The 22,311-nt window shown below is 48.3% G+C and overlaps 1 protein-coding gene across 1 annotated transcript in view; it reads right to left on the bottom strand.

Moving 5' to 3' along the window:
- Positions 1–8,367: 8,367 nt before the first annotated feature.
- The window catches only part of LOC142579705 (UPAR/Ly6 domain-containing protein crok-like), a 73,840-nt gene continuing 59,896 nt past the window's right edge, over positions 8,368–22,311 (bottom strand). The window contains exons 2-3 of the mRNA XM_075690191.1: positions 16,879–17,040; positions 8,368–16,399 (exon numbers count right to left, since the gene is read on the bottom strand). Coding sequence (XP_075546306.1) covers positions 16,188–16,399; positions 16,879–17,040 — 374 coding nt within the window. The 3' untranslated portion in view covers positions 8,368–16,187. The remainder of the gene's footprint in view (positions 16,400–16,878; positions 17,041–22,311) is intronic.

The raw sequence follows: 22,311 nt of genomic DNA, 5'->3' as shown, positions 1-22,311 counted from the left end.
ACTTCGTGCCCGTTCACCAAGGTGACATAGCATACGGTAAGATATGTCATCCGGACCAGGCGACGACAACCGATTACATAGGGCCAGCGCCACGTCAAGCTCTTGCGTCGTGAAAGGCAGATCCATGCGTGAATCTTGTGAATCTGGAATATGGTTCAATTTAAGCGAACCTGTGCAAGTTGGCTGGCCTGCAGTCAGAGCACAGAAGTCTTCCGCTACATCAATGCCTTGTCGGCGCTGGAATAGTGCGAGGGCCTTAAACGGAAAACGTTCTTCCGGAACAGAACGTAGACATCGCACAGTTCTCCATATTTGTCGATAGCGGTTTGCGGGGATCTAGCGACGCACAAAATTCACTAAACCTACGCTTTCGCTTTAATATCCCACACGTCGTGCAAAATATTGAATACGACGCAAGAAATCTAAATAAGTCCGCTTACCTTTTATAAATATATTTCATTCGTTTTATCATGCTTTCTTCTTCATGGCGCCCCAGGTTGTGCTTGCCAATTGTCAGTATTTTGTCAGTATTTTGTGTCATTGCGAGAATGTCAATATTGTCTCAGTTCGGTAGTGATAAATGCCACCCTGCGCCTAGCGGAGAAACATTGATAGATCTGAATTTATGCGTTTTTCGAAGCAGCAGCAATACAGGCGCTCGAGCAAGACGGGCTTGCTTAAGTGTCTGCGTTTGTTTTCCATCTTGTGCGTGCCTGTTTTCTATGTGCGTAATTTCACACTTAGTTCAGATATATGATGCATGCCTCAGACTGCGTAATGCCTCAGTACAGGCGTCGATGCAAAGCATGAAGTTTGCCTACAGCGACATAACTTTCTGGGCACGCACTGTATAGTCGACGACAGTGCATTGTTACGTCTCAATACGGCGATGAGCATTCTTTAGACGTGTTCCACGAGGAAGTCCTTTCATCAGCGCGTCCAGGCGACGTGGGACCCGAAGTAGGCTATGACGCGCCAACAAAGGAGCTCACTTCGAAGTGACAACTACCGCGAAGATCACTCTACCTGAACCTGACCCCGACACGCTGAACTAATTGATGGAAGGGGCCAACGTCGAAAGCTACCGTAAGAACAGTGTCAATCTCGGATTCCCAGATTGCTACACGTTTGTACAATATGCGGGCGCGAAGGTGCAACATAGGAGGCGGAATTCGGCGGAACGATGCGACGTCATGCATGAGTGGGATATTGCGACCGATTACACGATTGTGATTGGCCGCGATGCAGCCATCAGATTCCCTAGTCTAGACTCCTAGGGAACACGACGGTATTAAAAATGAATACATTTGGTATAGGGAGGTGCGCTGACGTGTCGGCGTCAACTCAGACCTTTAATATGCTCCTACATGGAGTGGGCTTCCGTATCTGACGTCAGTGTAAATAATGCAAAATAAACCCTCTTCCCTTCATTCCTCCTACCGGACGTACTCGTCAAGTGGCCTGGTGGATTCCTGGCCTAAATGCTACCTCGACCCGCAACAAACTGGTTGACAGCGGCGAGATCAAGAAAGTAGCCCTCACGATCTAGAATCGGCGTACCTGAGAACGTGGCTCTGGGGGACACAACCTTCGCAATCTCAAGTAAACTACTGACGAAGGAGCAACTTCTGTGGATCCGGGATCAGCAAAGCTCCTCTACATGGCTCAGGAAGGCACAACCGTCGCAGTAACAGCGTGAAGGCTTGGACGACTCGAGGAAACTTGAAGGAATAACAACAGAGGGCAGTCCTCATGATCTGGGAACGGCGGACCTGGGAACGTGGCTCCGGGAGACACGACCTTCGCAAGCTCAAAGGTTTGGTGAGTGCTGCAGCGACTACGCTTTGCCAGACGATAAGGACAGGATTCTATCAGTCAATTAAACTGTGATTTATCGCCACCGGGTGTGCGGTTAATGCAGAAGAAGTTGTAGTCAGCTCTCGGAAAAGTGTGGATATCACATCGTTAAAAAAGAGGAGTTGATGCTACCCCCCCCCCCCCGAAAAAAAAAGAATGAGGCGACACTAGTCGCAGTTCGGCGCGCACCGAAGGCATAGCGAAATCACTTGAAAGGGGTAGAAAGCACCGCGGAAATCATTGGGAAGAGCTCGAAACAAGAGTTCGACTAGCATGTTATAACTGTAAGGAAATGGGTCACTTCGCCCGAAACTGCCCAAATAAAAGGCCAGTATTCACTTGCATAAGCAGTCATCCTACTAGCATCGATCTTCTAAAGCCTTGCATGACGAGTCTGATGGTAAATGTCAAAGGGTGCAGTGTACTCAGCGACTCGCGGGTATCATGGGTGTCGTCCATATGAAGTATGTGAAAAGTGAAGACTACGTGCCCGAATGCGCGTGCATAAGGCAGGCCGTCAGCGAAGACTCAGTGTGCCTACCGATGGCAAAAATACAGATTGAGGGACCATTTAGAGATATTGAGACAGTAGCAGCAGTCTCCAATAGGCTACCGGAAGGCTACCCTTACCATTTCTTGAACAGCTCAGAGTCGCTACTCAATAAAACGGTGCACATTTGCTGAAGCCCAGGTCGTGGCTTTGACGAGGTCCAAAGCACGCGAACTAGCTGAGGAGCTGAGTTACGACGCTGAACAAAGCACAAGAACAGAGGATGAAACAGCTAGATGCGCAGATGTAGTCAAGTCGGAGGAAGAAATCTTTCCGATTTCTCCTACAGAGAGAGGGATAATTTTTAATGGCAAAAAAGGTGGAGAGGTCGGACATAGTGAAGTGCCTCTACCCTGATACTCCACGCTGGGGTAAGCGCTTGGGGTAATAAGAGAAAAAAGCGTGAAGAGGAAGGAGGGTGGTGGTATGGTGAATACGATGATGACGAGGGCTCCACAGCATGCTGTTTCTGTGTAACGCGTACGTGCACACTTCACAGCACAGCACAATCATCTTCGCGGGTAAAGGTAGATGTTACTGCAGTGTAGCTAGGAGACTGTCTATAGCTTTCATAATTTTTGCCGCAGTTAGCGCCGCTGGCGTACTTAAACCAGACAGTAGCAGCTGCAGGGCGTCGATTATTTGTCGCAGCATGGCTTTCAGGACAGGGTCCGATGGTGATTTTTCAGTGCACTCTCCTTGTTCGCGCTGACAGTCTAAGGCCCGTGTGCGCGGCGGCAAGCGTGGCCATACATTCGATTCCTGGCTTGCGCGGCTCACTTGAAGCAACGGTTCGAAGAGATCTATGGATATCGATTCACCTACCAGCAGCTGGACCTGCGGAATTGGAGTCAGGGAGATTTCGTTTATACCTCCCTGACAGAAATTCAGGAAGAGGATCCGGCGCCGAGTTACGACGATGAACAAAGTGCAAAAAAAGAGGATGAAACAGACAGCTCCGGATGCGTAGTTAAGCCGGAGGATGAAATCTTTCCGATTTCGCCTTCAGAAATTCAGGAAGAGAGTCAGGCTGAGAAGCCGCTAACGGGAAGAAAGAAAGGCATTCGAAAATGTGCACCAGAAAGCGCGCTCAGAGAAAGTGGCGTCGCGGAGTCAGGGATGCGGCAGAGAAGGCAACGGGGCTGAATAAAGCGAAAGGCGCTAAACCCTGTGGGGAGCGTAGTGAAAGAGTTAGAAAAGCGCGTTTGTCGCTCGGAGTTTTTCGAGTCAGAGCGCGTCCGAGCCACCAGACGAGGATGAAAAGAAAGAGACCTTCGGCACGAAAGTGGACAGAAGCCAAGGGGAAATTATGTTCCCCCTCGTTGGGTTCTTTTCAAGTTGTAACCCTTATGAAACAGGAGAGCACTGCGGTAAGGCGACGCGTAGTGGACATACCAGGCAGTTAATTCGTAGTGCAATGCCTAAAAGGCAGGTTGATAGTACGTAAGGCGTCAGAGGTCTGTAGCGTAAAGAATGGAGTACGTGCCCTTTGTATTCCCTGGTTGACAACGTTGACAAGAGCTTTCAGACCGCGCCCACCTCGAGTACGGCTTAAAGAGATGAGGCAAACGTCGGCTATTCGGAATGAATAACAGCACTATAGGTTTTGTGGAAACAAGTTTGTTTGTTTCTTTATATTTAGAGTTTGGTTAAATGTTTTGAGATTACCGATACTAGTGATCGTTTCGATACGCAAGCTTCGAGCTTTGTTTAGAATGCTTATTTTCGAAACCTTATCGATATTCTGAAAGAGATTGTTTTCTCGCGCATAAATCTTGGAAACTTAGTTTTCTTGATACGTCGTTCTTTCTCTTTAAACAGATAGGCTTCTTTGTGTGTGTGTGTGTGTGTGTGTGTGAGAGAGAAAGAGAGAGAGAGAGATACGCTCCAACTTCCAAGTCTAGATTATTTCTTAGCAGTCTGTAGTGGCGCGCTTGAGTATCAGTTTACTTTCCGGAAGGGTTCGTGATATTTTCTTTGAATGTAAGTCGCGTTATTTGGCGGAGCCATTGTTTAACCACACAATTTTAGAAAGTGATTGTACCGTTCCTTTAAGGCGTGTCTTGCTCGGACCAAGAGAAGCAAAGCATTGGTTCTTTTCTCACACGTGTATCCCTAAGACGGCAGGGTTTTGAGTATCGCTTAGAACGTGCGTGCAAGTATTTAGAAATAAGCTCGAGTCTTCGTATAGTCTCAAGCGTGTAATTTACGCAACATCTTTTGGTTATTTCCTTATTGCGGGTCCGCAGTGGACAATAAAGAAAATGTTAGTGTGTGAGTCGCACGAAAGAGGAAGATTTGCGAAGCCTTATTCGGAATATGTGTATTGTTTTAAGAAGAAAGCCTTGTCTTCACGGCCTGTGCTTGTCTCGAAAGACTTCTGTAGAGAATTAATTCTCAAGTGTTACGGCTGCAAACGTGGTCTTGGTGTCGTCCTTGCCCAACTTAACCATGCATACCGTGTTCCAAGGTTACGAGCACACCGTGCTGTACCTCAGTGGAAAACGGAGAGCGCGAGAAGAGGCGTTTAGCACCTCGGAGAAAGAGTGTTTGTGCATAGTATGGGTCGTTCAAAATCTAGCATGCTATATGCAAGGCACGAAATTCACGGTCAAGAGCGACCATTGCGCTCTTGCATGACTGAAGAAAATGTCGGGAAAAAAACGGGAGACTGCTGAGATGGACTCTAATTTTCCAGGAATACACCTTTTAGATCAAGCATAGGAAAGGGAACGAGGATAAGAACGCAGACGGTCTGAGTTTGGGATTTTAAGCAACGAACTCAGGGTATTCTTTTTTGAACGTGTTCTGTACGTATCCCTGTCGATGTTATTGAGATGGGCAACTAATTTCTGTCTTGCCGAAGGCTGACCACGACAAAAAAAAAAGTGAGACAGAGAAAGGGGTAGAACTTTGTAAAATGATGCGGGGATCATAGCACCCGGTAGGCGTGTCGCTCAGGCACGCCGACCGGAGTGTGTGTGTGTGCTTGTCTTTTCCCCGGTCTGAGGCCACAGCGAAGCGAAGGCTCGGGCCTCAAGCTGCAGTATGTCATCAGCCATCACTCCTAGAACAATCCCCGAGGTCGCGACCGAACATCGACACTTCGGGCAACCTGACAGCTGGTCACCCTCAGGTTGAGTATCCTGGCGGCGGCGGACTCTATTACGTCTCAATACGGCGATGAGCATTCCTTAGACGTTTTCCACGAGGCATTCTTTTCATCAGCGCGTGCCAAGACGACGCGGGGCCCGAAATAGACTGTGACACGCAAACAAGGGAGCTCACTTCGAGGTTACAACTGCAGCGAAGGTCACTCTACCTGAACCTGACCCTGACAAGCCAACGTCGAATGCTACTGTGGGAACAGCGTCAACCTTGGATTCGCAGATTGCACCATACTTGCACAATATGTGGGGGCGAAGTTGCACATAGGTGGCGGAGTTCGGCGGAACGATGCGACATCATGGGCGGGATATTGCGACCGATTCCACGATTGTGACTGGCCGCGATGCAGCCATCAGATTCCCTAGTCTAGTCTCCTAGGGAAGACAACAGGATTAAGAGTGTGGACTTTTGGTGCAGTGACAGGGCGTGCTGACGTGTCCTGATGGTCTCTCAGTCGTATAATATGCTCCTAGCTTGTGTGGGCTTCCGTATCTGGAGCCGGTGTAAATAAACCCTTTTTTTTTCTTTATTCCTACCACTGGACGTGCTCATCAATGAGCCGGGTGGATTCCTTGCCTAAACGCTACCACGAGCCGCAACAGCATGAACAGATGCTCCTCGCCATCAAATAGCCTAGATGGTCACAATCTACTCACCGTGCTCCTGCGACGTCGGCGCTTCGATGCGTAGCTGTCCACTCGGAGTGTACGATTGCACCGATGTCACGGTCATGCCATCATCTGAAAGCACTTAAACCAATACCACCCGCCGTGGTGGCATAATGCCTTTGGCGTTGCGCTGCTAAGCCCGAGGGTTCGATATCGAATCCCGGCCACGGCGGCGCCGTTTCGATGGGGGCGAAATGCAAAACCGCCCGCGTACCGTACATTGGGTGAACGTTAAGGAATCCCGGATGGTCAAAGTTATTCCGGAGTTCCCGACTACGGCGTGCCTCATGATCACATTGTGTATTTGGCACAATAAAACTCCAGAAATTAATTAACTTAGACAATTAAACCAATACCGAGCACAGCAATTATTTAATGTCTTAGGTCTTTACTACAAGATTAATGAGATTAAAGCCTTCATCATTTTAAAAAAATTACCGACGATTACGTTACTTCCTAATGCGAAATTTGAGCGCAGCAAATAAGCTGTTTCACCTTTTCGATAGATTGAGGCAAAGAAATCGAGCAACACATGTATGCGCTATTACAGAATTTTTTTGTTATATTTCCCGTACTCCTGGATCATCTCGACGGCGGCGACGGTAAGCTTCTGCTTCGGCGGCACGCACCTCTGGATTCTGACGGCGACGGCGCTGGGCCTCTGCTCTGGCAGCTCGTTTAGCAGCAGCAGCAGCAGCAGCAGACGGAGGACTTCCATCGGTCGTCTCGCTCATGGCTCAGAAAGAACTGGCAGATAATTTCGCAGTGGCGAACGGCAGCGGCAATTTCGGCTCGGGCGGTGCACATATACAGATCCGCCGCCACCGATCTGGCTCTCTGATTGCCACCGCACAGGGGTTGCATTGGAGGAGGAGCGAAGAAAGGAATTAAGTTCGAGCCGGCGCTTTGACAACCGGAGACTCGCAGGAAGAGGGGGGAGGGGGGCGGCGTGTACACCCAGCGGCAAACGATGGGGGCAGAAGCGCGCGCAGCAAGCGGACAACACGATAAAAGGAGGAGGGAAGAGATAGCAGCGACTGACTGATGCCGCTGACGCCGATAGTGAGTCAACCCCAGCTGCGGAGTTGGTTTCAGGGACAACGCCGCCGATGCCGACACAAACAATATGATACCCTCGCTTCTGCAGCGCTAAGAACCAGGTCTAGCCGTGGGAAGGTGGTCACGTATTCGTCGACGTGCCGGGGCCTACGTGAAATAACCGGCGCGTCGGCAACTGAAGAGCACCCTATCCGCCACACAAGAACAGGGGGGGGGGACCCTTTCCTCCTCTTTCTGCATGGCGGCGACGGTGTTCTATGCAGTCACGTTATCTTGACTCTCTAGCGGCGTCAGCGGCATCCAGCGGTATCAGTCGGTCGCTGCTAGCGCTGGGGGGATGAAAGGGGGGCGGAGCTGGTTACGAGGCCGACGACAACGCCGACGACGACGCGAAACCCAGGAACGGACGCCAAAGAGCTGCGCTCTAAAAAGACGTTGAATGAACTAAAATGTCATCACTTGCTTTAACGAAAATAGAATCTTGCTGCTCCTATTTGCAGCGCCTAAAGCAGCGAAACTGGAAGTAGATAACGGTAGTTGTCGACTACTTCTTCCCTCTTTCTAAAGGCAATATACTGCGGCTCGTTCCACCATTACCATGCGCTGTATAAAGCTCAAAGGCAGTTTACTGATAACGATCCTCCCATTCGATTTAATTGAACTGCTCTAGATTTCCAGTTAGATCAAAGTACGAGCACGGGGTCATATGCTCATACAGGTACCAAATACATCAGCATTTTTTTCAACCAAGAACACTAGTTTGTTTTTGCTCAAATTTTGCAGCAAGGTCTCATTTTATTGTTTATGTAACTTTTGGCACTGTTACCAGCCGCGTGTGTTTAAAAAATAACTGCGAATTTGTCTTCGCCTGCACTCTTCGCAGTGAACGATATTCAAAACATGGCCGCTATGTGATTTTCAGAGTCTGCAGATGCTCTTTTTCGGAGCGTCTAAACGAGTTTAGAAAGACGTAGAGGAGCAAATGGCTTGCAAATGGCTTGCAAATCTATACGGTGGGCATGAAAATGAACGCGACCCAATGCTTGAAAGAAGTAGTAACCAAGAGGCTGTTGTATGACGCTTTATTACACCATTAGAACACAATGTGATAGCATGATTTGCGGTACATTGCTGTGCACTTGCGGCGCTTTTTTTCCTGCTGGCCTCTTAAGCGCACGATGATTTTGAGGGAAAAAAGGTGGCGCACAGCCAAGTTATATCGTTCGCCTGTAAAAGTGGGCAACAAAAATAGTACCAGTCTTGGCTTCTGGTAACTCTGTTTTCTTGAACCAGTGTCCTTTACAACGTCGCGCACAAAGAAAAGCAACAACAACAGGAGCGGCAGAAAGAGAAAGAAAGGAAGGCTGAAATGAAAGCGTCTTGACAAATTAATTTGAACGGCAATATTTCGTACCGCCACTGCGTGGTACTTCTGGTCCTTTGGTCGTGTACATTATTGTTCTTTTTTTAAACAATCAAAGAAGTCAACGTGCGTTTGTTTTCCTTTTTCACCTCGCCGATACAGTATTAATTATGAGAACACTTATCGACAGCGCCCACACGGTCAAATTTACAATGTACAGAAACCATGTACACCCTAGCAGGTGTGACCACTGAGACGCGCCTGCTGACGTTCGGTTCCCGACTCTGACGTCTGAAATAAGCTCTCTGTTGCAAAACATACGAGCATGTTTCACAAAATAAGGAAGCAATACTTTCACTCGCGCAACTTCTACTCTGTTCGCTAAAGTTGGCGGCGGGCTCCACTTTGATACCGAGAGTCCGCGCGTTGCTGTGCGACTCTCGCTCCAATATTCGCTCCGAAGTGCACACGCAGAAAACTATGGCCTCCGATAATATATTTCACGCCGTGTTCTTTGCGCCCTGACGCTCCACCGGTATTCGGCCAGGCATCCTGCACGCCTCAGAGGAGTGAGAGGCTGTATGACTAGATAGGGGCTCGTGCAGTATAAGGTGACCATGGCGCGAAACACCCTGGTCGTAATTTGAACATTAGGCGCCACCTTGACGTTCGCAAAACTCTTTTTCTCGGGTTCTCGAACAATCTTTCACTCGAAGCTCTCTCTCCACTCAACAGGGTTGAGCACAGCGCCTCCCCTCGACCCCCAAAAAACAGCACGCTTCTCAAGGGTAGCCGTGGAGCGGCAATAAAGAGCAGTGACAATTTCTGTCGAGGAGCGGCGCTGCGATCCACTTCGTCGTAAAACCTCTTAAACTTCGTAAAGTAGTGCCACGCTTTAAAGAATGCCGCCTCCTCCTCGCGCGCTCTGGCCGAGGCCGACGCCGCGTCGCTATTGGCCTAATAGCATCACGTGGGCCCTCGCGCCGTGCATCAGCGCCATTTTTGCTCGAGAAGCGTCTACGGAGTGGCGAGGAGGGCATGTTGGCGCCGTTGCTGCGCTCGAGCAGTCTAGGCGGCGCCACGGTCGAGAGGGAGCGTGAAAGAGATGAGAAACGAGGAGGAGTGAAGGCAGAGGAGGTGAGTGTCGCTACTTTACGAAGTTTAAGGGGTTTTACTTCGTCGAGTCGAAGAGGAAGGCTGAGAGTGGAGGAACGTGTCAGATTCGCTTTCCTTTTCATCTTCCGGGGTGAAATGCCAAATGCAACACGAACTGTTGCAACCATGGGAAATACGTTTTTGCAGCCGATATTTTTCGGCCGTGCACACAAAAATAGGAGGGAAGTGACTGTTGATGGTCGGAAGCTCACGGAAGACATTTTTAACTCTTTTTTTCCTTTTGCTTCAGTCTGAAGGGAAAGAAGATCGCAAGCAGGTTACCTTACATGAGCGCGGCAACAACGTAGCAAAGCGTTAACAAAGAACATAGGCGCAGCAATAAGTTCTGAATAGGTTTTGGTCCTGATGGGTGATCGGACGCGCTTTACCTCAGGCGCAGAGAGCACATTATGCAGGTCACTTCAGGACGGAATGAAGCATTGCTTTTTGTACTTCCTTACGTTTCTTATTTTAAATGCCACCAGTTTCGTTATGTGAAGACGTTGCCATGTTACAAGGGCGTGCTACCCTTTCCAGCGTCGCGGATTCAAATAGCAAATAAGCATAGGCTGAGGAAGTAAAATAGAATGCTCTGGCGCTTGCCGAAAAGCGCACTGTGGTTTTTCGCGAGCCAAAGATGATACGACTACCTTCTGACAACACCTAAAATATTCGAGCACAATGAGGAGTACATTCTGCCTATTTGTTTTTTATTCTCTCTCTCTCTCTTCGTACGCTCATGACCAGCTCCTTATTGGCGCAAAAGAGGTACATTCTACCTGATGCTGCTCTTACGGTATGGTACATGCCCAGTAGGAACAGTAAATATATCCAGCAACGCAACCAGTGCCAATCTACTGCGTCCGAAGGTGATGCTACGTGATTATCTACAAGTCTTCTCGATAGCGGTTTGGTGTGTGCGTAGTTAGGAAAAGAAAGATTTTAATTGAAATATTTCAAGCTGTTCAAAAGCAGTCAGAAAAATCACAGAAAGAAATGTACGCACGCATAAAAAATCTTGGTATAGAACATATCTTCAAGATCGCATGCTGTACTCTCTGCGCTGCAGCGTACAGCATATTATTATGAGTTGGTCGCGTCTCCTATTCTACCATATTTAGTTTTCTTTTTTGCGCCTGTCTCTAGTCTTGTGCTTAAAGCGAGGGAAAAAATAAAAAGTTCTGCGTGCCTACTCGAGATGAGTGTCTATAGCCTGACACTAACACGTTATCAGTTTATTTGATGTGGCGAAACAACAGCGTGACGTTGAAGCACGATGTTTGTAACGGGGCTGACTACGTCCCGTAGGCAAGCTCAAATTATTTTGCGTCTCTCACCTTCACCAGATCTACTCTGTGTCTCTCTATCATGTTTGGTGAAGCAGTCCATAAAAGCGCTGTGCGGCGTATAATATTGCTAGGTGCTTACACTTTCTTCCAGACGGCTACATACGCCTATACACCTTGCTTGGATAAACTGGCGGTGATAACTGGGCAGTGAGTAAGTAGGGTTATTACCTGTGCCTCTCTTACTGTCCGAAACACTGACGTCTTTGTATTTCGTATGTCCTTCTCGTTTGCGTTTCTTGAATTGAACGACATTTAAGTTGAATCGTTGGCATCCTCTTGTACCGACAGTTTTCTACCCGCGGTGTTAGAAGATACACACAGAGAAAACAAAGACGTCAAGTTTGAACGCCGTCGAGGCACTCAGCCGGCGCATAGTATTAATGCTCATCTCCCCATTCTCCTTTTTCAAACACGAACACGTGCTATACACACCGAGTCTGCGTCTCAGGGCACAATACCACAGTGGTGCGTTGCGTAGCGTGACGAACCTCAACCACCAAACGTATACCATAGTGAGGTGTATACCAAGATCACACGTCACAACCAATACACATCGGAAATTCTGCGTCGTTTACTTTATTTTAGCGTTTATTCCGTGCATGAACTGTTACAGCCCGTGTTCACTACGATACGCACATTCAGGCAGGTGTGGCTTTATTTATTTTTTATTACTATTGTTGTCGCCTCGTCCATTGCGTAAACGCATTCGCCTTTCAGGGAGAACGCGATGTGGGCGATGAATATTACCGCGGTAACTATTGCACAGAGTGTCCCACGCCTTTTCAATCCGCAAGGCGCTCACAGAGCGCCGAACTGGCTGGATGAAAAGAAAGTTGCTCGTTGTCGCCGAAGTGCGACGGTTATGGAAGCGCCTGCATCCGCGCCATTCCCACGCGAATAACGCATTCTTGCTCGGGGGATTAAAGGGAGGAGCAATCGATGTGACATCGCCTGCTGTGAATCTCCAATATCTCTTTCCTTTTGTTATCGCGTTTCCCGCAGCAACGAGAGCATGCCCGGGATCTCTTCGACGCTGTCTTCCCAAGATTGCGATTCGCCGCAGCGAGAAAACATTCATCGACGGCGTAGTGATCGCCGAGCTGATCGTTTGACTCGCCTGAAAACCACTGGCGCTGGTGCAAAATGACTGCTCGAAAACTATTGTGCCGCATACAACGTTCTCCTCTTCAGTTACTCGTGTACGAGCTAGCGCAGTTTCAACCATCTGTCTGCCAGTTCTTTTCTTTCTCGGCAAAGCTAACACTCTGATAAATGACTGCCTAACTGAGCGTTGATTTTTCGACTAAGTGTTGTGCATGCGATTTTGTCGCTACCGAGAGTGACATTATTCTCCAAATATCGTACGGTGGTCTTTTCGCACGGCATAAATTATACGAAGACGCACTATCTTCTCCAATAATACTTGTTGCATTCAGTAGTGGCATGCAGTGCGTAATCTCTGACGTCTAATGTGTTCGAGCCGAATTTCCGTATGTCGTGTGAATAAGGAATCGCTATTTCTGAAAAAACTTTAAAAAAAGGTAAAAGTTAAAGCAACGTAAAAAAACAGGATTGTGCTTGCGTTACGCAAGACAAATGAAACACAGGAGTGTTAAACGTAACCGACAATACGCTCTCTCGAATCGATAGGTACAGAACCATCCTTCATTTAAGTTGCCGCATGGTGAATATTCTCTCGCAAGCATCCAACAACACATTTGAAATGACACATAAAGAAAAAAAAAACTGGCTCTTTCATTCACTAAGGCGTGGAAGTTTCATCAGATCCCTTCCAAACAAGTATTACAAATCTGTCCTCCTCCACGCAGAGCAAGTATGGCACAATTTCTCCCACTGAAACACTCTTTAAAGTTATCCTTTCCTCCCTTACATCAGCAAACATTACCAATATCAGACATAGAATGAAGCATTCGCAAATTAACACTTTCAGTAAACACAGAAACACAGGTGAGTGACCGTATTGTTTTCAGCAAGCATCCGATGCCTTCTTCATGAATGTATGTAACAAATACCACCCAACCCACCCCTTCGACCCCATTTTCTTGATAAAATGGAACGCAGACTAAACTTCGTTTAAGTAACTTCATATGACGCGCGTACATGTTGCCTCCTTTGAATTGGAGAGCGACTAACCACAAAGGAACACACGAAGGACTTACATGCTACAAGATACGACGCGGTATACCCGCGTTTACACGGGGTCGGGTTCGCGGCTTCTAGTAGCAGGCCGCGGCAGGCGTCATCCACGCTAAGCGTAGTGTATCATTGTGATTTGCAGAAGCATGATTGAAGCCGCACTAGTGCGATGTGAGCATAAAGTGAAAGCTGGCGCGGACCACACAGTCCGTCGCCTTCGAAACCAACAGAGCTAGAACAATGGCGAAACACGGCTTGCGTACGTTCTCTGCATTTGCATCTACAATCAGCTGCTTTGCCACACAGGAACGTGCTGCGTTCTATGAACACTGAGAAAAGCAAATAACCACAAACTATGCACACTATGTACAAGCTTAGTAATGACAGCGTGGAGTGCTATCAACGGGCTGCGAGTGCTTCGTGGGCAACGGAAGATCTGAGGGTCCCAGCCTACCTTTTCTACGCAGGTTGTTCCGTCTACTAAACTAACTGCAAGTTGTGTTACCTGCAAGTATTGTCAATTATTATGCCAACTTCATAAGTTCTAAGGAAAAAAAAATTAACTTCCAGTATTTCTACTCTTTCCTGAGACATATGAATGCATACATATCTGCTGAAGCAGCCAGGGAACTATATCTCAGTATCACTTTCTGAACAATGAAGACTCCTCTTTGCGTCACTTCATGAATACACTGTTTAAGTTCAGTCCAGTGAGCCTATCAAGGCTTTCACTAAGATCGCCGATGACGGCTACCTGACGACCTAAACACTTTTCACTTGTCTTCGTGGCAGTGTGGCATTAGAGCCATTTGCTCAAAAGTTCGAGACTACTTATCCATGAGTATTTGTAGCGACCCTGCAACATTTAAAAGGCTTGCACCTCCCAGATCTTCGCTCACGATCATACGAGCAATAAAGCTTTTGACAAATGCGACTCCACTACACAAAACGCATTTCAATGTGAACTGCTACGCTCACACAGCAATATTGTTTGCCTTGCAACGCACGCTGCGCATTGGTGCCACAGACGAAGTTTTGGGAAAGCCAGCCTTGATCGCTACACCGCAGCGAGCGAGTGTGTTGTATGCAGAGGCTGCACCTTGCAGCAACGGTGTCGCGGCATGTGACAGTGGCAGAGCTCAACAAGAGGGTGACTGTGCGCAGCGCCAGAGAATTTGCGGTCAACAGGACGAATCGGGAAGGGACAACACGGAGCACTGCACCTATGCATAGTGAACTTATCTGAAAAGACAACTCAGTTGAAGATATGGGTGCAGCTGGCGTTGTGGCAGTTGCCACAACGATGACTTCACTCGTAACCAGCTAAACATAAGAAAGGGTTCATTGCCACCATGGGGTAGTCTCGCAGGTGAATACAACCCAGCTTAGACGACCGAAGCGACGAAGAACGCTCGTTTCTCTGCAAGCACTGGCAAGTCATAAGTCTATGGTTCTACACTAACGATTCGTTCGTTCTGACATCGGTTATTCGGGCTGTTCGCTTATCGAACAGGGGAAGGCCGGGACCGCACTATCGTCACAGCACAAGAACGTGTTTCCAGTGCCCAAAAGCTTAACGTCTGACACAGGAAGCACCGAAAAAAGAAATAGCGGCAGTTTTCAGGCAAGATTGTTCCCTTCGTGCATCCGAGCCACGAGACTTAGCATGTAGCCCTGAATCCTCTACTGAAATCCAAATATGCATTTTAGAATATCTGCAACAAGAATGGTATAATGCACGCAAACCTTTAGTTTCACCGGGATGTTTACCTTTAAGATTTCTTCTGCTGGTATTAATTGTTATAGAATAGGGGCAAGAGTCCTTCGGTCATTGGTAAGCGCCGTTCTGACAGCACTCGTGTGAGCTTTCGTACCACCACGGCGTCATGTCCTGATGCCCATGTGATTTCGTGATTCGGCTTGGGCGTCGGGAGGGACATGACAGTTTGATGCAGTCACTTCTCATGTGCGCCCAACACAAATGATATCATCGCGCAGCCTATGCTTAGCGACTGATCTGACATTGAAGATTTTGGCTACCTATGACAACGTTGCTTTCGTTTCGCGCGGCGACGACTCCGCTGTAAGGTACCCTCTAATGTGCTGCTTACGATGCTTCAAAGCAGTGCGTCAGCTCGCACAACATCGCGTCTGAGCTCAGCATTCCCTGTAAGTTGGGCGACACCTGACTGACTAGTTCGTTGCTTGCATTGATCCGATTTATCCCTTGTTTGCTTTGAGCTGTCACTGGTAAATGACAGCACCAATGCAACAAATAAAACCGGAAGAAATCATCGAGGAACGCACAGAAGCAGAACAATGGGCGCTCAAACGTCAAGCCGCGTAATGTGTACACAGTGTCCACAACTATAGATGAGCGCCGTGCCCGTTCTCTTGCACAAGGGGCATCGCCAAGTGCAGCGTGTCATTTTACCTCCCCAAGATGCACAGCCTCAAGCCTCGCGACAATTTACACCCGGCAACAAAACGCACTACAGACCGCGCCCGCACTTGACCACGCGTGGTCCGGCCAAGTTGGCAGGGCCTCCGCGAAGCCGCCCGTAACATCTTCGTTTGGGTCCAGACGAAAAGAGCACGTTCCCGCGTGGCGTTGCACGCCTTCGAGACCGCGAAGTAGTTCTCCCGTTGACACCGCCGCACCGTGGGGTAGGCAGCTGACGTGTCGTCGCTCACCACACGACGCCGCGACGCACCAGGCCATGATGGCATGCCACGGCAACGTCGTGGCACATGTTGCTCTGGCACGCCACGAAGCGGCCGTCTGGTTCGCGGCGCACGTGCACTGTCCCGCAGTGGAGGACGCGTGTGCTGCATGTGGTGGGGGCCGTCGTGACGCAGCTTTACTTGAACAGGCGCAGCAGCAGCAACGGCGGCACCACCATGAGCAACGAGGAGGCGGTCGTAGGCCGACGGGCGCCGTTGCAGCCGTCCCTGTCGCAGCTGCAGTACTTCATGAGCACGCTGAAGGTGCCGGCGCGGCGCATGCACTCGGAGCCCTGCTTGTCGTCCTTGAGCCATCCGCAGTCGCGCACAGTGCGGAAGTCGCTGTACACTGCAAGTAAAGCACAGCCTCGGAAATTGCACAAGACGAAACAAACTAGCAAAAGTGGATCGCAAAAGAGACAATATAAATTTAATGCCAGAAGCTTGAAGTTTGCAATGATAGCTGCCCGCACAATATTGCCAGAACCTATCCTTGGTGTTGCTAGCACCATCCTGCCAGTGCTACCACTGTGTTGCGCTTACAATTGCATTTTTCTCAGTATTCTTTCCGCACCTCCGGAACAACCTTTGATGAATCGATTCCGCGAGCATCAAAGTTCTGCTTAGCTTTGTTGTTCTGCTTCAGAAAGGCGGGCACGCCGCAGGACTATAGCATGCCGAAAATTTCACTGCTACCCTGACTAACTCTCACTGACTAGGTCATGTTCTGCCATAGGATGGAATGCGCCGAGCAAGTGGCGTAAAAACTCGAGGCACCCAGTGCACTTCCGTGAAGCTCACGGTGGCTGCAGCCGTGTGGTTCCCCACCTTTCTGGACGATCTTTCGGCACACTTGCGCCCGGGTTCCCGGTGGAAGGTGATCCTTGACGCGCATGTCGCAGTTGACGAGATCCGAGGTGATGTTGTTGAACGGGTCGGCGCAGTTAGGGTCGTAGGCCGAGTTGCAACGCCAACAGTAGATGGCCCAGCCTGGACACACAGTATGAGAGAACATGCTCCATTGAGGGCAAGAGGTCTAATACATTCGCTTTATTTCTACCATTTCTCTGTAGCACACAAATTCCGAACGAGAAGGAGCTTTACCGCTCTTTTTTAATGCCGTAAATATTGTTATTTTTTTATCTTGTAAGCAATCGAAAGTGAGTTAGCCAACACTAATAAGATTTTGGGGGCCCGTAAAAGCGTGCCTAATTCTATAGTATGCATACTCTCTCAGAATCATACAAGTAAACACCCATCTACTTTTTCTCAGGGCAGGCATATTATTTCTGTTTCTTCATACCATGGATGGCATGGCCGAAGGGACTTTTGAAAAATCGTTTGAGTAGTATAGTGATGGCACTTGTTCACACCAGAAAAGCAGCCAGCTTTTTCGCAGTGATGTGATAATAGCGATGTTCGTGAGGTTCGGCGGGAGTTAAGTGTTCATATGTTTGCCACTTGATTAGGTTTGCGCATAAAGATGTGCAGTGATGGTGGAATTTCATAATCACAGTGCCGTATTGATCGGACTTTGGCTGTTTATTTGTTATAACTACGGAAGGGCTGTTCCTAGGCCAAATAAGGACAATTATTAATACATAGGAGCTCGATTAAATGTAAGACGAGTTTTCGCCAACAAAACACGGACGAGTGAGTGATATATGTGTCTCGAATTTTAGCACGTTTAATAGTTGCAAGGAGTGATGAACAGTTAACTCGATATGGTGATGAATACTGCTTATGATTTAGAGGCGACAATGAAACAGTATTTTACAACCACCACTTCTTACTGAGTTCTCATGGGGAACACTCATCGCAAGCCAAAATCAATATCTCTAGCCGGAATTTCTTGATCAGGAACATCTCCGCTGCGGTATGGAGGAAATAAAGCTAGAAGAAAACTTTGTGCTGTGTGAATGGGATTCTTACGTTCCACGTAAGCTTTGAAAAGTGCTTCCATTTATGCGCACTTTGCTTTTCTGTCACCCGAAGAAGGTCAATACGGGTCTTTCTATTCGAATCAGGAAGGAAATTGGGGCCCTATAACGTAAAACTATTCCAATACGTTTCTATTCCAATCTCCTGACGTCAAATTTGCGTAACCACCAACGCAAGCACCGGGCGGTCACCCGCAGGGTTGTCTGAACAGACCAATCAAACACTCTCCTCGTTCATACGAGGTCACTTTTGTTTGCTTGAAAAACGAATAACATTACCTACACTGAGCGGCTTGTCGTTTCTAATTGGCTGACAAGAGGCGAGGAGAACGCTCAAGCGGAGAGGGATTCGATGGGGCCGAGCCACTGCACTGAAAGTCGATAACCGGATGAAGAGGGTGGTGCCGGCGTCTACGATTGGTCGGCTTTCCCTTACTTAGCTTGCGGTGGCTGGTCGAAAATCGCGACGGCATGCAACGGAAGCTGAAGAATGCCGCTAAAACGGACCCTCAGCAAAGAAGTGTTGGCAGAATGAGGGGTACACGTGCCGAAAGTGCTCGGAAACTTTACACGGCCACGCAAGAAGTTTTATTATACGCAAATACGCCCATGCTCTCCGGCAGGTGCCAATAGCCAGCGTCTGAGTGATCGGCGGCAGCCATCTTCTGTTCCTTTCGGAACGGGGCAGCCTGCGGCTATTCCGAAGAAAATTCAGTTTTGTTCGGCATATTAATGCATCTTTATCGCGTACACGTCACTTTGACGCGGTGACTTCTTGCGGTTTTGTGACGTCGCGTGACAGGCAGGTGAAGTGGGTGCAGCCCGAAAACTTTTTACCAATAGCCGAGGGCTAATGGCGAAAAGGGGTCGAATCAGAAATAACTGTTTTTCTCTTTCCTGTCAAATCATGCATAATCAGTGTGTACACATCATATCAGATGGGGAGGTATCGCGGTTTTCGTGACGTCGCGTGACAGACAGGTGAAGTGGGGGTGGTCGAAAAGAGTTTTTGAGCAATCGTGGAGGGCTGATAGCAGAATTGGAATAGAAAAGTTTGGAATAGTTTTACGTTACAGCGCCCTTGGTGTCATTGCGGCACGCTCATTTTCGTGGGCCAGTTCTATGGCAGAACAATAAAGCGAAAACTATGACACCCGTGACCGCCTCTGAGCGACCGTAGAGGTTTCGCCAGAATTACCCACTGACTCGCTGATGCTTTTGGGGGCGAGTTTATTTATCGTAATTTGCGACAAAATGGTATACGGCGTCCCCTGGTGAATGCTAAGCTTTAACAACTGGAAGAAAGTGGCGTGGTGAGCCACAGAGCGCCGAGATGATGCATTGTTGTGCTGAAGGAATGTTCACTCTCCCTTTGAAGAAAAACTTGTGGGCTTTGCTTTTGTACACATATAAACAGGCTACAAACAAAATTGGCAGACCTGGGCAACACTGCTGCCCGCACGATTTTAAGAGTATAGCGGAGACTTCCACGCAAACGCGACCAGCTGTGTAACGCTAATATTCGTATCTGCTACTGATATTGTTTGCAATGCGTCAGTGATAGACTCTTAAAATCAACTAGGGTGGTTGCTTGGGCTGGGGTTTGCTAATTCATGGTAAAAACAACGTACAGTGTCAAGGACAAGGGCTGCGAGAGACGACACACACTGCGTTGACTTCCAACAATATCGTATTCATATTGTTGGAAGTCAGCGCAGTGTTTGTCATCTCTCGCAGGCCTTGACCTTGGTGTTGTACCTTGTTTTTAGCTTTAAATCATTCACAAGCTTTTTCTATCGACCGCTTAATAGCACGATTTCAATTAGAAAACTCGAAGCAGTGTTGTCAAGAGGCTATCCTTTCGTTTTTCTTTTTATTATTTCCCCGTCGAGTGCTCTTTGCCGGCGTATAAGAAGACATCCCCGCAAATGTTGTTTCGTCCCAAACATTTCATTGTATAGTATTTCGCAGGGCTACCAGCTGCTTTCCAATTGACACCTCGGTCAAGTGAACAGATTCGGCACCGAATGCACAACGGGCCACGCAATGCAACGTGCGTGTTAGAACTACGCACGAAACGGTATGCGATCGTGTGCGTGCTCCTTCGCCTGTGGTGTTATTCAACACCTACATTCGAATCATGTTCGAACAGTATACGTATACGTGTATTACATGCACCAGCGTAGCTGTGCGGTACGTGCGTTTGAAATATGCGTGACATATAGGTAAGGAAGTGACTATATAGATAGTCACAACACAATATAGTGACTGGTCAACAGCAGCCGATAAAGAAGGTGTGTAAATAAAGCGCCTCTTCCCGTCCGCGTTTCGTGGCGCTGCGCGAAATCATTTTGCTCATGACTGCGAGGTTCTCGACTGGACTCGCTGAAATTTTCTGTTTCTTTTGTCGTTGTTTTTAGTATTGCTGCATTATTAAAATTTCGTCTCTGCGTGCACCTTTTCTGTCGAAGGCACCGTAATTCCGTCTTCGAACGCGTAGGTGCCGTCGACGCTGGCATATACTGCCAGTAGTGGCACTGGCAAAACAGTGAGCGCCGAAGGCACACCGCGAAGCAGAAAACCTTATGCTACTTGCGCCTTAGTGACAACACCCCCTACTCCCAACCCCTCAATTACTGATTAGCGCAGCTCTGTAAACATACCATGCGATGGAAAAAAAGGGTCACTTCACTTCGCCTGTCTGTCCCGCGACGTCACTAAAACCGCGAAAATTCCCCACCTGACATGACCTGAACACGCCGATTATGCATTAGAACGAACAAAAGAAAAACGTTTCTTTCCGATTCTACGCATTTCACACCATTAGCTTTCCGCAGTCGGTGAAAATGTTTTCTGGCTGCGCCCACTTAACCTGTCTTTCACGCGACGTCAAAAAACTACTCGGAGCCGCCAGGGAGAATGGATTTATTTGCGTTTAATAAAAAAATTTACGTGGCAGTATAACGTTGTCGAGCCTCTTCGGCCACGTATACGACATCGCTCTGCCAACCCATATTCGCTGAGGATCTGTTTTAGCAGCATTCTTAACCTTCCGTTGCGCGCCGCTGCGATTTTCGACCAGTCACCGCAAGCTAATTAGCAAGGGGAAGCGGGCCAATCACAGTCGCCGGCGTCACCCTCCTCACCCTGTTATCGATACTTTCAGTGCGCTAGCTCAGCCCCACCGATACCCTCTCCACTTCGACGTGCTCCTCGCCCCTTGTCAACCAATTAGATAACTAAAGCCTGTCAAGATATGCAATGTCATTCGCTTTCAAAGCAAACAAAAGTGGCCTCCTATAAAAGAGGAGAGCGTTTGGTTGGGCTGTTCAAATAACGCTGCTGTCACCGCCCGATGCTTGCGTTTGCAGTTACGTAAATCTTACGTCAGGAGATTGGAATAAAAACAGATCGGAATAGTTTTACGTTATAGGGTCCTAGGATACATTACTGATGGCAAAATACGTTCGGTTCAACTTCCATAGAGAGTTTCATTATTTAATTATTTGTTAAAGTGTTATAGACGTTTAGTTTGGACAACCAGCACAGTACGAGAATAAAAGGACACCGACGGCTTGTGCATTGTCAGACACGATGCCGCAACGATTCGTTTCGACATCACTTATGCAACGGCAAAAAGAGGTCACGCATCAGCTTTGTTCTTGGGACCTCTTTCTATACACATATTCATGCGCAATGTACTTAACATCTCTCGTTTGAATAAACTGAAGCTAGAAAAGAAAAGAAAAAAAGAAAGCGCGTTGGTGGTCAGAGTTACCATAACCCGCCTGCGTCTCACCATAAGACTACGTTCCTATGGTTACCTTATACGGCGAAAAGGATGCGTGAAAGTACTAGCGGGCGCCCACTGCATGCCTAGTTCCTCGTGGCAGTTATTTCCTTAATGTTATTGACGTAAGAGCTCAATCGGCGCTGTCGCGTGACCGGCGGGAAAGGTCGCCTTCAGTCACGCGCACCGGTCGCCAAGACATACGGGTCGAAGCGGAGAGCGCACGGAAGCCTAGCTGGCACCGTAGGCGCAGCCTGCGCGGCTTCGTACAAATACGCAGCTCCGCTACCATGACCAAATCGTAGCAAAAAAATAAGTCACGCTGATATGCTGCTGGATAGCTGCGTCAGTAATAAATTATTATAATGCAGTATGGGCCTAGAATGCAGAGAAGACAAGAACCGTTTATAAGAGGGCTACGGGGCGCTTGCAACGGCCGTCTGTGCAATTGCTGCAGAGACGGTGCCAGTTCCGAATAATGAACACCGGCACGCGCCGGAAAACGTTACGGACCTTAGCTCTCGCAATACT

Source organism: Dermacentor variabilis, chromosome 1 (assembly GCF_050947875.1).
Source record: "Dermacentor variabilis isolate Ectoservices chromosome 1, ASM5094787v1, whole genome shotgun sequence".
NCBI lineage: Eukaryota > Metazoa > Arthropoda > Arachnida > Ixodida > Ixodidae > Dermacentor > Dermacentor variabilis.
This window is presented reverse-complemented; position numbering and strand designations above follow the sequence as displayed.